At 44.0% G+C, this 14,759-nt stretch overlaps 1 protein-coding gene across 1 annotated transcript in view; it reads left to right on the forward strand.

Moving 5' to 3' along the window:
• Positions 1–14,759, forward strand: part of LOC126285235 (serine/arginine repetitive matrix protein 1-like) — a 150,679-nt gene that overhangs the window by 84,356 nt on the left and 51,564 nt on the right. The window contains exon 4 of the mRNA XM_049984533.1: positions 861–1,417. Coding sequence (XP_049840490.1) covers positions 861–1,417 — 557 coding nt within the window. The remainder of the gene's footprint in view (positions 1–860; positions 1,418–14,759) is intronic.

Genomic DNA, 14,759 nt, shown 5'->3' on the forward strand with positions numbered 1-14,759 from the left:
CCGCATGTTCAAGTTATGTGAGCACCCCACCACTCGGGAGGCCAGAATTTGATCTCCTTTAAATTGGTTCAGTTGGTTGTAGGAAGCGCGAGTGCCTCTTGCATGCTTCACACATTTGCACCACACTGAGCCTACTGGCTCTCAGCCTTCCTTGTAGAAGGACAAACGCAGATGGCGCTCCGGTAGCTATGCCACTATGCCATCCGTTGGCAGACGATGTTGAAATCCTTATCTTTACATCTAGTATGCCCCAGGTGGCATATGCCGTCGTCGAATCTATGTATGTATATATGTATGTTAACCGGGGACCTAGAAACGACGGAAAGGCTCCGTCCCCGCCGCAGCCGCAGTGGCCCGCAACCCCACGACGGCTACCGCAGTCCACTTCACCCCTCCGCCTCCCCACACCGAACCCAGGGTTACTGTGCGGTTCGCCCCCCCCTCCCCCCCCCCCAGGGAACATCTCACACCAGACGAGTGTAGAGTGCGTGGTAGAGTAATGGTGGTGAACTTGTTTCCGCAGCAATCGCCGACATAGTGAAAGTGAGGCGGAATGAGGAGAACCAGCCCGCATTCGCCGAGGCAGATGGAAAACCGCCTAAAAACCGTCCACAGACTGGCCGGTTCACCTGACCTCGACACAGATCCGCCGGGCGGATTCGTGCCGGGGACCATTCGCTCCTTCCCGCCCGGAAAGCCGTGCGTTAGACCGCACAGCCAACCGGTCGGGCCGCCAGACCTAAATGGACGTCGTCTTTCCAGGTGTTTAAATTGTTTTTTCCAGCAGTGTATCAGGAACGTTTTCTGACGGAAGGAATTATGTGTATTCCTGATGTGTCACCTGCTGGTTTACTTCGCAGCTACCTCGCCGTGCACTGCAGACACCTCTCGGGGAGCCGCCTCGGCGCCGCCTCCCGCCCCTCCGCCCCCACGCGGCGCTCGCGAGCCGGCTGGCGGCGGGCTGCGTGCCTGCGCGCCTCGAGCTGTCACTCTTAAGCCGTCGTCTCTTGTCGCAACCCTTCCTCGGCTGCGCCTTATCAAAGCGCCACCTGCTCCTCCTTACCGAAACAACGGAGATTTAATGACGTGCGTGCCCCGGCGCCTCTGGCGGCTAAAAGCCACCCCCGCCCCCTTCCCCCGCAGCCGCGCGGCTCACCTCTCGTCCCCTCATTTGTCGTTTTCTTCTCGCGAGAGGTGGGGGACTTCCCCTCCCGCCTCCTTGCCCCTCCCCCCCACCCCGCCCCCTGCCTCTCCGACGCCCACGCTCGTGGCGAGCGCCCTCAAACAGCTAAGGGGCGCCGCGTCGGAGCGTCGACCCGCTCTGCTTGTCGCCAGTTCTTACCCGTTCCTTAGGGGGCGCCGGCCGGGCTCAGAGATGAATCGTATTCGTAATATCTTCCGGCGACAGGGGGAAGGGGTTAGCAAAAAGAATAACAAACAAGGGGAATTGTTGTGGCCGGCCGAACCTCCTTCTGAGACGAAATACTTCAGTGCTCGTTATTTTTCTTGTGTTCTTTTATTTCTGCGTTTGCAGAGCGCTCTGTCTCGCTCCACCGGCCTACATCCCTCCCAGGGCTGCTCCCTTACCTCTTTGATTTACTTACCTTACAACGCCAGTCGACGGCGACTTGCGGAAGCCTTACGCAGTAACAACGATGTCGCCCTCCGAGGGACAAAAATAAAGAAAATAATAATAACAAAAAAAGAAATGCTCTCTGCAGGGGCAACCCTTCAGTTATGAGCGGAAACAGAAAAGTCAATTGCGTCCACTGCGCCTTATTCTCTTTAGCTCGAGAGTTCCATTGTACTCTATTCGGGGCAACTTCTGTCGCGAGAGCATTGTCTTTAAAGAACAAAATGAAATGTTAAGTCTGCGCCAGATTTCGCGGCACCTTTGAGGAGAACGGCGTCTTGGTTGCGTTGCTCTGACGATGCCGTTGCGCCGCCGGGCACGACTTAATTAGTCAGAAAGACGCCCGACCATACGTCAGCCGCTGGACATACGCTCACAGCGACACCGCTTTCGTATCTAGACCAGGTAGCCTCGGAACCTTGGCGGGAAGCCAGTGGCAGATGAGGGTTTCTTCGTGTGCCCCACTACGTTAAGACCGACTCACGCAGGGACGTGACTTAATCGCTGTTATTGCTGAGGATATCGGGGCATAATACGAGGGTCACTCCAAAAGAAACGCACACTATTTTTTTAAAAATCCATCTTTTATTCTAGATGTTTGAGAGTTTTACAGTGTGTAGATATATCCTTTAGGAACAATAGTTCCATTCCTCCACTGATTTCCATCCCTCTCAACTGCTTTACGCCATCTTGGAACCAGCGTCTGTATACCCGGAACGGTAAAATTCTGGACCAACCTGTTGGAGCCACTGTTTGGCAGCGTGCACAAGGGAGTCATCATCTTCATACGAAGAAAGTCTGTAAGCAGGCTGTTCAGGTTCTATATTGGTAACGCCACCGCCACGAAGCGCTTTGTATGAAAATCACTGGCTGTGCTGTGTGCAGTCCGTGGCTTGGTGGCATTGTTGGAATTTGCTATTGTAGTGTTGGGCAGTTGGCTGTTAACAGCGCGTAGCGTTGCGCAGTTGGAGGTGAGCCGCCAGCAGTGGTGGATGTGGGGAGAGAGATGGCGGAGTTTTGAGAGCGGATGATCTGGACGTGTGTCCATCAGAGATAGTAAATTTGTAAGACTGGATGTCGTGAACTGATATATATGACTATTGAACACTATTAAGGTAAATACATTGTTTGTTCTCTATCAAAATCTTTCATTTGCGTAGTATGCTTATCAGTAGTTAGTGCCTTCAGCAATTTGACTGTTTTATTTAACTGGCTGTAGTGGCGCTTGCTGTATTGCAGTAGTTCGAGTAACGAAGATTTTTGTGAGGTAAGTCATTTGTGAAAGGTATAGGTTATTGTTAGTCAAGGCCATTCTTTGGTAGGGATTATCGAAAGTCAGATTACATTGCGCTAAAAAAAGATTATTGTGCGTCAGTTTAGTGTTGATCAGAATAGGTAAAGAGCGAAATGTCTGAGTACGTTCAGTTCTGCTCAGCTGTTTGAAAACTCAAATAATGTAAGAGGTTTATCAGCACAGTAATTCATTACTTTTTCTAAGGGCACGTTTCAAGTCTTTCAGTTTCTCAAAGAGATGATATTCACCTGGAGTCAGGTCAGGACTGTAAGGCGGGTGTTTCAGTGTTGTCCATCCGAGTTTTGTGATCGCTTCCATGGTTTTTTGACTGACATGTAGCCGTGTGTTGTCGTGCAACAGCAAATCATCCTGGTTTTGCCGATGTGGTCGAACACGACTCAGTCGAGCTTGAAGTTTCTTCAGTGTCGTCTCATATGCATCAGAATTTATGGCATGATGTCCACAAGCAAGAGTCCTTCGGAATCGAAAAACACCGTAGCCATACCTTTTCCAGCAGAAGATGTGGTTTTGAATTTTTTTTCTTGGGTGATGATGCCACTTCATTGATTGCCTCTTCGTCTCCGCTGAAAAATGATGGAGCCATGTTTCATCACCTGTCACAATTCTTCCAAGAAATTCAACTCCACCATTCTCGTACTGTTCCAAAAGTTCGCTGCATACCGTTTTTCTTGTTTCTTTGTGAGCCACTGTCAACATCCTGGGAACCCAGGTGGCACAAAATTTTTTAACGCCACTTTCAGTATTCTGCAAACACTTCCTTCCCCTATCCCAACGTAGCGTGACAATTCGTTCACTGTGATGCGCCTGCCAGCAGTCTCCAATTCGTTAACTCTCTGCACATTGTCTGGAGTGTGTGCAGTACGAGACCTGCCGCTGTGAGGACAATCCTCAATACTGCCGTGCCCGCTTTCGTCACGTAACCTGCTTGCCCACCGACTAAATGTACTGCAATCGACAGCAGCATCTCCATACACCTTTTACACCCTCCTGTGTTCCTTCATTTTCAACATCTTCCGTAAAGAAACGTATTCAGATAATGTCATCCCTGCTGACTCAACTCATCCAAAAGCTCATAAACTGGCGTTTTTTCATTCTGCCATTTACCGTATGGTAACCACTCCTTTATCACCTGCCGATCAACAAAAAGAATTGAGTGTCGCCAAAGCGATTGCGGTAATAACGGGAACAATCAGAATATAATTGATTACATGTTCAGTAAGAAAACTTCCCAAAACTGTTCGACTTTGAACAATAACCTCCCCACTGATAGCAAAGAAACTAAAAAATTTATTTCTATTCCTTTCTTGTGTAATATATCGTATAGGATAAAACGTCTTCTAATGAAAAAATGTAACTGCAACGTCTCCTTCTCTACAGATAACAGTTTAAAGAGAAATCTTGTATATTCAGTAGAGATCGCCGGCGATTGGTTTTCCAATTCAGGGGATTACAATCTAACCTGCAATAACTGTCCTTCATACTATATTGGTCAAACAGGCCAAGCTGTGAAAACAAGATATAAGGAACACCTATTAGGTAAAAAAGGAACAAATATACACAGTTCTAATTTTGCTGAACACCTCGTGATAGCCAGTCATATGCCTAAACATTTAGAAAACACTGTTATCCTACGCAGAGAAGTTAAAGGGCGTAGATTAGATCTGTGGGAAGAGTTACAAATTTTCAAACATCGTAAGTTCAAGGACGGTAATATACTGAACAACCAGTTGACCCCGTCTTGTAGACAATTTTTCGAAGGCTTTAAACCTGTACTGTTTCTGGTACAACATTAATGCTGGTAACCTTAGTGGTTTATTTCCTCAGGAAGCTATGATGCACCTTCTATGCTTCAAGCTCATTACCCCTTATGTAATGGTGGTTTTCTTACGATGTATGCTGCTACTACATCGGCCCTTATTCGATTTTGCCTGGCTCTAAAAAATTCTGGTTTCCCTGTGAATGTGTATTAACAGATTCGTGTATCAGTGTCCGTAATTCATTCTTGACAAGAGCCATTATTGTCAATTTTAAAGTTCTGACGTATATACCGTTTGTGGGCTTCACCAATATAGTAATGTAATTTTGTTTATCTTGGCTATGTATGCCACTGGGCGTAAGTTCCTCAGCGTAAGCGTCACCTGCTTTTTTGATGTATAACTACATTTTTTGTACCAATGCTCCCGTACTGTTATAACGGGATCGTTAATTGCCTTCGTTTTTATTGTCACTTTACCTAAGGACGTTATTAATACTGATAATTTACACGTTGTATTTGTACGCCAATTGGCACATGTTTCTCGGCACGAGCGCCACCTGCCGTGGTTTCAGAGTAACTACGCTCGCCGATTACACTCAGTCGGTTGTGAGCTCTGAAAGATCCATGAACTATTTTGTATTTACGTGACAAACCCTAATTCTAGGGCTATCTTTCATTTTTGACAAATGGATCTATGCCGACAATTGTAAAAACTGCGATGGTACATTAGTCCTTACTAATGTAAAATTGTAAGTACCAGTCGTCGTTATCATATATCTGTAATGCAATAGTTCTCTAATTTGTGTTAAAATTTATTCTTGGCTTAAGTTTCATACTTTTCCAATGTAAGCTATGATGTTCATTGTCCTTAGGCTACCTTCTGAAGAAGACAAATTTATATTTGTCGAAACCTAGTAAAGAATTTCTTTATCCATTGCAAATGATCGGCTGGTTATAATTTTACCTCTAGTGAACTCTTACGTTATGAAACCAACCTCACGAGAAAATTATAGGGTACCCCTCCCAACGCTCGTAGGCAAATTTTCTTTGGCGTTTCGCTGATACTTGTGATTTCCTTTTTACAATGCACAGCTGCAGTCAGCCCACACAAATGCTTGACATCACGTCTTTCATGCGATGCTCAGCGTCGACGGGAAGTGTCCTACCCTATTAAAAAAAGGCTAGTTAGCCTAGTGCAATATTCATTTTATAGATTTGTCTTAACACGGACAACAGAACACAAGGAATACTCGGTACTCCAACAGCGACTGAGCAGTGCTGCTGCTTGGCGGTATCAGTCAGCACGGGTCAGAGCCGTGCTGTTACTGCCAGCGTAATGGTTTACTTCGAGTTTTACTGTCCCTGTTAATAAATATTGATAATCGGATACAGATAGTGTCCATAACATTCCATTGGAATTTCTAAAACCATTGGAGGATGCGGTGATAAAATGATTATTCAGATCGGTGTCCAGAATGTATGAGACTGGCGACATTTCATCAGATTTTGCGAAAAACATGATCCAAGTAGTTCCGAAGATAGTAAGAGCTGACAATTGCGAGAAATATCACACAATCAGCTTAACAGCTAACGCATCCGACCTTCCAACTAGAATAACGTACAGAAGAATAAAAGAAAACTGAGGGCTGCTAGGTGACAATTAGTTTGGCTTTAGGAGAGGTAAACGCACCAGAGTGGCAGTCCTAACGCTCCGGTTGATCATCGAAGTAAGACTAAAGAAAAATCAGTGCACGTTCACAGGATTTTTCGACCTAGAGAAAGTGTTCGACAATGTAAAATGGTGCAAGATGTTCGAAATTCGGAGAAAAATAGGGTCAAGCTATAGGAAAGGAAGGGTAATACACAACATCTACAATGACCAAGAGGGAACAATAAAACTGGAAGACCAAGAACGAAGTACTCGGATTAAAAAGTGTGTAAGACAGTGTTGTAATCTTTCTCCTCTATCATTCTATCTATACAACGAAGAAGCAATGAAGTAATTAAAAGAAACGTTCAAGAGCGGGACTGAAATTCAAGGTGACAGGATATCAACAATAAGATTCGCTGATGACATTGCTATCCTTTCAATGAAAATGAAGAAGAATTACAGAATGTGTTGAATGGAATGAACAGCATAATGAATACAGAATACGGATTAAGAGTAAATAGGAGAAAGACGAAACTAATGATAAGTAGAAGTAAGGAGAACAGAGAGAAACGTTACATCAGAACTAGTAATCACAAGGTAGAAGTTAAGGAATTCTGCTACCTTGGCAGCAAAATAACCCACGACGGACAAAGCAAGGAGCACATATAAAGCAGACTAGCACTGGCAAAAAAGACAATCCTGGCCAAGAGAAATATGTTAGTATCAAACATAGACCTTAATTTGTCGAGGAAAGTTTTGAGATTGTACGTTTGAAGCAGAGTACTGTATGATACTGAAACACGGACTTTGGGTAAACAGGAACAGAAGCGAATCGAAGCATTTGAGAGGTGGTGCTACTGAATAATGTTGAAAATTAGGTGGACTGATAAGGCAAGGAATGGGGAGGTTCTCCGCGGGATAGATGAGCAAACGAATATACGGAAAACATTGACAAGACGACGAGAAATGTGTTAAGAAATCACGGAATAACTTCCATGGTACTAGAGGGAGCTGCAGAGGGTAAAATTTGTAGGGGAAGGCAGAGACTGAAATACATTCAGCAAACATTTGAGAATACAGGTTGCATGTGCTACTCTGAGATGAAGCGTTTGGCAGAGGAGAGGAATTTGTGGCGAGACGCATAAAAAAAATCAGATATCGTACTAGACTAATTTGGGACCGCTCTATCCAATGTGCACGTAAAATTCTGCATTAAAAGTAATTTCCTTCGCAACGCGAAAAAAAACATGATTTCCATCGACAATGGATGTCGTATGAAAGACTTCATGAGGAGCCCTCGTTTGGGCTGACTCCAGCTACACGTTGCAAAAACGATACTCTAAGTATCTGACGAAACTCCACACAGCTCTTAGGAGAGAGAGACCCTGTATGTGACGAGGTCTCAGCCAGGACGTCATGAACGGAAGCGTCACTGTTACTTTTGTACGACCTGCGCCTGTACTGCGTCAGAAGGCACTTTAAAAATTATTACCTAAAACTTTAGACACACTACACCCTACAATAGGTGGATTCAGCGTTTTCCGGAACGCATATACACATAGTTTTAGAAGCCTGCTAATTACTTAACTACTAAAAGTATGTCAGTAAAGTACACGATACAAATAACTGCAACTGACAATTTTGCCTGTTGTCTTTAGTATCAATATCTTCCATCAAATTTTGTTTCCTGATTTTTCTTCCTTTTCGTCAGCATTTTAGTTTTAAAAAGAAAGAAGGAAGTCTTTAGATAAACGCATTCTCGATTCCCGTACTACAGCGAACGACCACTTCAAGTAAGAAGGAGAGACCATCAAAGGCCCTCAGACGTTGGCGTGACAGGTACATATACTGTAATTTTCCGGCAGCGGGCTTAATTCCAGTCGGCCAACAGTGTTGGAGAGTGAATCTTCGGCAATGCCAGTCACTCGAGCTGGCGAACATCACAAAAATTATGTAAATAACAGTGGTCCGAAGATCCTAAGAAGAAAGCTAACAGGAATGCATGAAGTACAGCTATGTTTACTGGCAACTCGATTTTAGAAACGGGGGTCACACGTTCCTTTGGAATGATGGAACGCAATAACAAATGCATTTCGCGTAAGAGGAACTGTTCACTGAATACTTCACAATCTGATGTTGAATCCCTGCCTCTGTTATGAAATACCTATGTATAAGGGGCGACAAAAAAGTTTCTGTTTGAAGTTGTTGCTGCAAGCCACTACGCCTCCGATGCGATTATACAGGGTGGTCCATTGATCTCACGAAATAACGTCGAACGAAAAAACTACAAAGAACGAAACTTGTCTAGCTTGAAGGTGGAAACCACACGGCGCTATGGTGGGACCGCTAGATGGCGCTGCCATAGACCAAATGGATATCAACTGCGTTTCTTTAAGTAGGGCCCCCTATTTTTTTATTACATATTCGTGTAGTACATAAGGAAATATGAATGTTTTAGTTGGACCACGTTTTTCGCTTTGTGATAGATGGCGCTGTAATAGTCACAAACATATGGCTCACGATTTTAGACGAACAGTTGCTAAGAGGTAGGTTTTAAATTAAAATACAGAACGTAGGTAGATTGGAACATTTTATTTCGGTTGTTTCAATGTGATACATGTGCCTTTGTGAACTTATCATTTTTGAGAACTCATGCTGTTACAGCATATTTACCTGTAAATACCGCATTAATGCAGTAAATGCTCAAAATGATGTCATTCAACCTCAATGCATTTGGCAATATGTGTAACGACATTCCTCTCAACAGTGAGTAGTTCGCCTTCCGCAATGTTCGCACATGCATTCACAATGCGCTGACGCATGTTGTCAGGCGTTGTCGATGGACCACGATAGCAAATATCCTTCAACTTTCCCTACAGAAAGAAATCTGAGGACGTCAGATTCGATGAATGTGCTTCGACGACCAATCCACCTGTCATGAAATAAGATATTCAATACCGCTTCAACCGGACGCGAGCTATGTGCCGGACATCCGTCATGTTGGAAGTACATCGCCATTCTGTCATGCAGTGAAACACCTTGTAGTAACATCGGTAGAACATTACGTAGGAAATCAGCATACATAGCACCTTTTAGATTGCCATCGATAAAATGGGGCCCAATTATACTTCCTCCCTTAATGCCGCACCATACATTAACGAAAGTCCAAACGAGAGTGACAATGATTTTGATGATAATGATTTTGACGATGGCAGTGATTCATTCCTAAGCAATTCGAGTGAAATGACGATTGAAACAGTCCAGCGTGCACAGTTTCAAAAAATATCTCACAATTAAAAGTTTTGTATTGTCACGCTTATTTAAATATATCTGAATGAAAGCGCATTCTTTGCTATAATGCATACCCTCATTGTTGGCCAGTTTCCTCATTGTCTCCAGAAAGACTCAACCAAGGGCGGCGATTTAAATAAGAGTGCCCGAGACGCACTGTGTCTACATAAAGGAGTGCAATGGGTTAATACCTTATTTATACGTTATAAAATGTACTGTGATCTTGTGTTGTCGACAAAGAAGTCTAGCTGAGTAAATTTTAAAAACTGATGAAACAAATAAAAATGACTATCGGTACCTGAAGAGCAGACTACCATTTCTGCAGACGAATCTAGGAAAACGGAAAACGTCCTAGCGACCTTCGGTTCGCTGGAGAACACGCATATCTGCACAGTGGTACAGAAACCAAGCGCCTTCTTGCTTCACGAATTGAAGAAGATCAGGGCGCCAGACAAGATCTGCTACAATCCACGGCCGCGTTCACGCTTTTTACAGAGCGGACGTAAGACAATAGAGAAACTAGTATCGCTTGCACGGCCTTTCCTTTCGTATGGCGCAGTTCTCCCCTGGGCCGTGTTGTCCAGATCGCTCGCTGTGATAGCGATAGTGGAGAACACGGTACGGCAGTGGCATGGTGTGTGAGTCTTGAGTGTGTGCGTGTGGAGCTGCTGCCAGCGATCCAGGAGAGGCGGCCGGAGCGAGTGTCTGCGACAACTCTGACCTACAAGCGGGGGCAATGTATGCAGGCCTCCCACGGCGGAGTCTGCTGTGTCCCAATGCTGCATGCGGCCCTACTGCGGCAGCAGAGGAGAGGAGGGCATTCCCATGGAAGCCAGGTGTCTTATCAGTCGTGTTCATCCATGAAATGCGATATAAATAATGGTAAACAAGTGTAACCGGCCGAGTGGTTAAAACTATGTCGGAGCTTTTTTTTTAAAAAAAAAAATGCTACCACCGCTAGCTAACATTTAATGCCGTAATGTTCATTAGTTAGTTGTAAGTTAGGGGAGGGATTCACATAGTGAGATCCACAATTACCTGATAAAGATGGAAGTATGTTCTACTACCATAGCTCAGTAAATTGGGCTGCACTGTTCAAAACTGACTGCATCGCAGAATCGATGTAATCTTCAATTGCCACTTCAGTCGCTATGTCTATCTGAAGTACCGGATTGTTATAATTAAACTGAATGAGTTTAGAGTGATGCAGTGCTGGCTGAGTACATCGCATGGGGCTGAAACATCGCAGATACGTTCATTAATCGGTATTCTCGCGGAGTATGCTGAAAAAATAATAGTTCAACTTTCCGCCACCACGTGAAAATACGGTGGTGTAAGCAGTTGTACCGCTGCTGGAAAAGGGGAGGAACGATCAAACACATGAAAACGCTGGTTATGGCACGTTTATTAGGATATGGTTAAGGTTACAACACTCGTTCATTATGGTCTCCCGATTCAGTAACATGCTACATCCGTAACATAGCATTGTCGGCAGTTGCTCGCAGTGTACCCGATGCAATCAGAACGAGATATCGTCGTATTCTATCCTCCACATCAGAAAGAGTCCACATACATTCTTGACAGACAGGATCTTTCAGATATTCCCCACATCCAGAAAGTACATGGATTTAGGTCGGTGGATATGAACGGCCACACATCCTCAAATTGCCTACAGACGATGCGCTCATTACCGAAGGTTTATTGAAGTAAATCTTTCACCTGCTAAGCGACATGTGGTGTCGCCCCATCTACCATAAAAATAATGGTGTGGGCACAGTTGTTTTCCTGTAAAACTGGAATCATGCGATCCACGAGGAAGTTCTTACAATGTGCAAATGTCTCTAGTCACTGTAAACCTAACAGGCCCTGCTATAAAAATAAATAAGAACAAAAAAAAAAAAACACGGACCGCTAATGGAGCAGCTTGTGATACCACACCACACGGTCACATAAGCTGACCGTAGTGGGAAGTGGATGTTCCTGCACAACTTGTGGCGGAGTAAAATGTGGCTCGTTCGTCCAAAGAATAATGACCCGGCACATGTCCTCCATTTTAGTGCATGCCAAAAAGCGAATGGCAAAGTGACGGCGTTGAAGCCTATCTTGGGACATCATTTGGTGCAGCCGGCCGGAGTGGCCGAATCGTTCTAGGCGCGTCAGTCTGGAACCGCGCGACTACTACGGTCGCAGGTTCGCATCCTGCCTCAGGCATGGATGTGTGTGATGTCCTTAGGTTGGTTAGGTTTAAGTAGTTCTAAGTTCTAGGAGACTGATGACCTCAGGGCCATTTGAACCATCATTTGGAGCACATTATCAATCTTGTAGGGATACCAGGGTCAAATACTCCGAAAAATCTTCTGAATTGTTAACCAGGTGAGAGACAACCATGACATAGCTCGAGCACTAGTTTCAGAATTTGAGAAATTAGCTGCATGGCCGGTTGTAGCTACAGCACCTTCATCAACAGTTGCCATGGGAATGGACCACCTCACTCTTCCTATTGCACCACCTACTTCTTGAAATTTTTTGATCATAATATAGCCCATTTATTGACATAGGACTTCTTCGAAGATGTTTCTATCAATATTTCCGCAATGCAGGGCTGCAATTGCTGCCGTTCTCATAAAACAGTGTTACAAGCAGTGCACGGTTTTTCTTCTCAGAATCCATTGCGTTTGGTACGAAAAATTTCAACTTTTTTTAGTCACAAAAGTAGCTTCACAAAATAAATCAACACATGTCACCATGCGACAAACAGCACACTAATTACAAAACAGGAGACCCTGCGCGGCCTGAGTGCTTATAGCTCCATGTTTTCACCTGGTGGCAGAAACTGGAACTATTAATTTTTCAGTTACTCCGCGAGCGCACCGATTAAGGGACATACCTAGGATGTTTCGGTGGCCTGCGATGTATACAGCTCGCACTGCAGCGCTCGGAACAGCGTCAGTTTAATTATCACCACCAGGTACAATGAAATACATTGTTATTTTGTTTAGTCATCCAGTTCGACCACCAGCACCACAATCACCATAATTTACTGTTTGGATACTTCGCTCTACTTTTGAAAATTTGACAAGCGGGCACAGTTCTCGCAGTTAACGTTAATTCATCCTACCGGTGCCACGGATGATTTTAAAGAGTGTGCGAGTGGTGGTTCGCACCACTGCTTATAGCTGATCTCGTGACACGATGTGCGAACATAAGGAACTCCACTCATTCATTTTTGCCACACAAATCAAATTAGAAGTTTATCTCTGTTAAAACCATCAATGAGTCACTAACAGATCCACTTCAATCGGTCCCGTTATCTTAATGAAGCGGCCTATTGTTGATATCTCGACACGACATTCAAATATGGAAATTTCACTGACACTAAGTGTGTTTCCAGAATGAGATTTTCACTCTGCAGCGGAGTGTGCGCTGATATGAAACTTCCTGGCAGATTAAAACTTGCCCGCGAAAGGCAATGGTCCCGAGTTCGTGTCTCGGTTGGGCACACAGTTTTAATCTGCCAGGAAGTTTCACTAAGAGTGTTGATCTGACGCAAGACACACAGATACAGTTGCTAAGGCCTTAACGACCTCCACCACAGTACACCAGTTTTCGTTTTTAAAAGCACGACGCCAGCACTGCACGTGACTCACACCATGAAAGCTAATCCACGACTCTAACAATAGCTCTCTCGAACAGGGCGACTATCGATAGTGCGGTGGGCTAGCTAGCGATACTGCAGTATTCACCAACTGCCACATAATCGGGTATACAAACAGTGATCCAATACTGTCAAATGTCTTTTATTGCAGTCTTTGATCACAATATCAATTCTTTAGACGATGACCGGTTTCAGTCTGTAATGACCATCCTCAGATCTACAATATACAGACATTTTATCTTTCATAGGCAATTTATAGTTTGCTACAGACAATGTATTACGTATATTAATTTTTGGCCGTAAATTCACCATAATAAGGGTCGGACCTGTTCTCCTCATATATTTCCTTTTAATAATTTTATGTTGGTAACTGTATTCGTCTTTTAATGTATCACAATTGGTTTCTATGATAGTTACCAATTTTAAAAGTCTTCTACATGTATTTTACCTAATGTGTTTTTATCAGATTATGTTTTTTGCGTATATGATGACTACATCGAAGCCCACAGTAGCGACATCTAGGGAGGATGTAGGCAAACAGATTTCTGATAGCTACTGTACTTCAGTAGCCAGTTGCAATAATGACTGCGTGGACGATGTGGCCTATTCTACACCTTACTTTAGATCTATGTGACGATGTTGTGCTGATTATATTTATTTGTTTTGACGATGCCATTTTGGCCTTATCACTTTAGGACATGGTGTCAAAAAGGTACGTTTTACTGTATTTTATTTGTACATTTCCCTCATTGCATGATAGTATACTGTGATACGTATTGCTGTATTATGATGAAAGACACAATGCTCACTAGGTGCTTATAATTGTATGTTGTAGATCTAAGGATGGTCGTTACGGACTGAAACCGGCCATCGTCTAAAGAATTGATATTGCGATTAAAGACTGGAATAAAAAACATAGTGCAGTATGCTAACACGTAGCAGCTATAGCAGAAGAGAGTGTTCATCAAAAGTAGAACATTAAAGTGAAATTACAGGCAGGTAGATTCAGACTGATTACACTGCACGGGGAGTAGGGCAGGCAGAGAAAGAGCAACATGGTAGAACACAGGTAATAAAGACATTGGGAAAGAAACTAGCTCACTGAGAAACTAGAAGACAATGAAGCATGTATGGAGGTATTGGCTCTACAGTTGTTTTGTATATAATCTCTTCTCCTAACTAACTGCAGTTTCGGAGTGTCCTTGATCTCCCACTGAATCGGGGTGTGGCATTTGCTTTACCTGTGCCTATGTAGTTGCTCAACTTATACCTGTAGACTCTGTTAATTCCTAACGCTTGCGTGGTATTGTAAGTGTACTGCAAAATTGTTGGCTACCCCGCCTTAGTACTGATAGTCGCCTGTTTCTAGAATATATGTCTAAATTGTTAGAGCCTCGTGCGATACCTTGCGTGGTAGACAACACACTCAGTGCCGGACTCGCGGCTGGCAAAATCGCG

Source organism: Schistocerca gregaria, chromosome 8 (genome assembly GCF_023897955.1).
Source record: "Schistocerca gregaria isolate iqSchGreg1 chromosome 8, iqSchGreg1.2, whole genome shotgun sequence".
In the NCBI taxonomy this organism is placed as follows: Eukaryota; Metazoa; Arthropoda; class Insecta; order Orthoptera; family Acrididae; genus Schistocerca; species Schistocerca gregaria.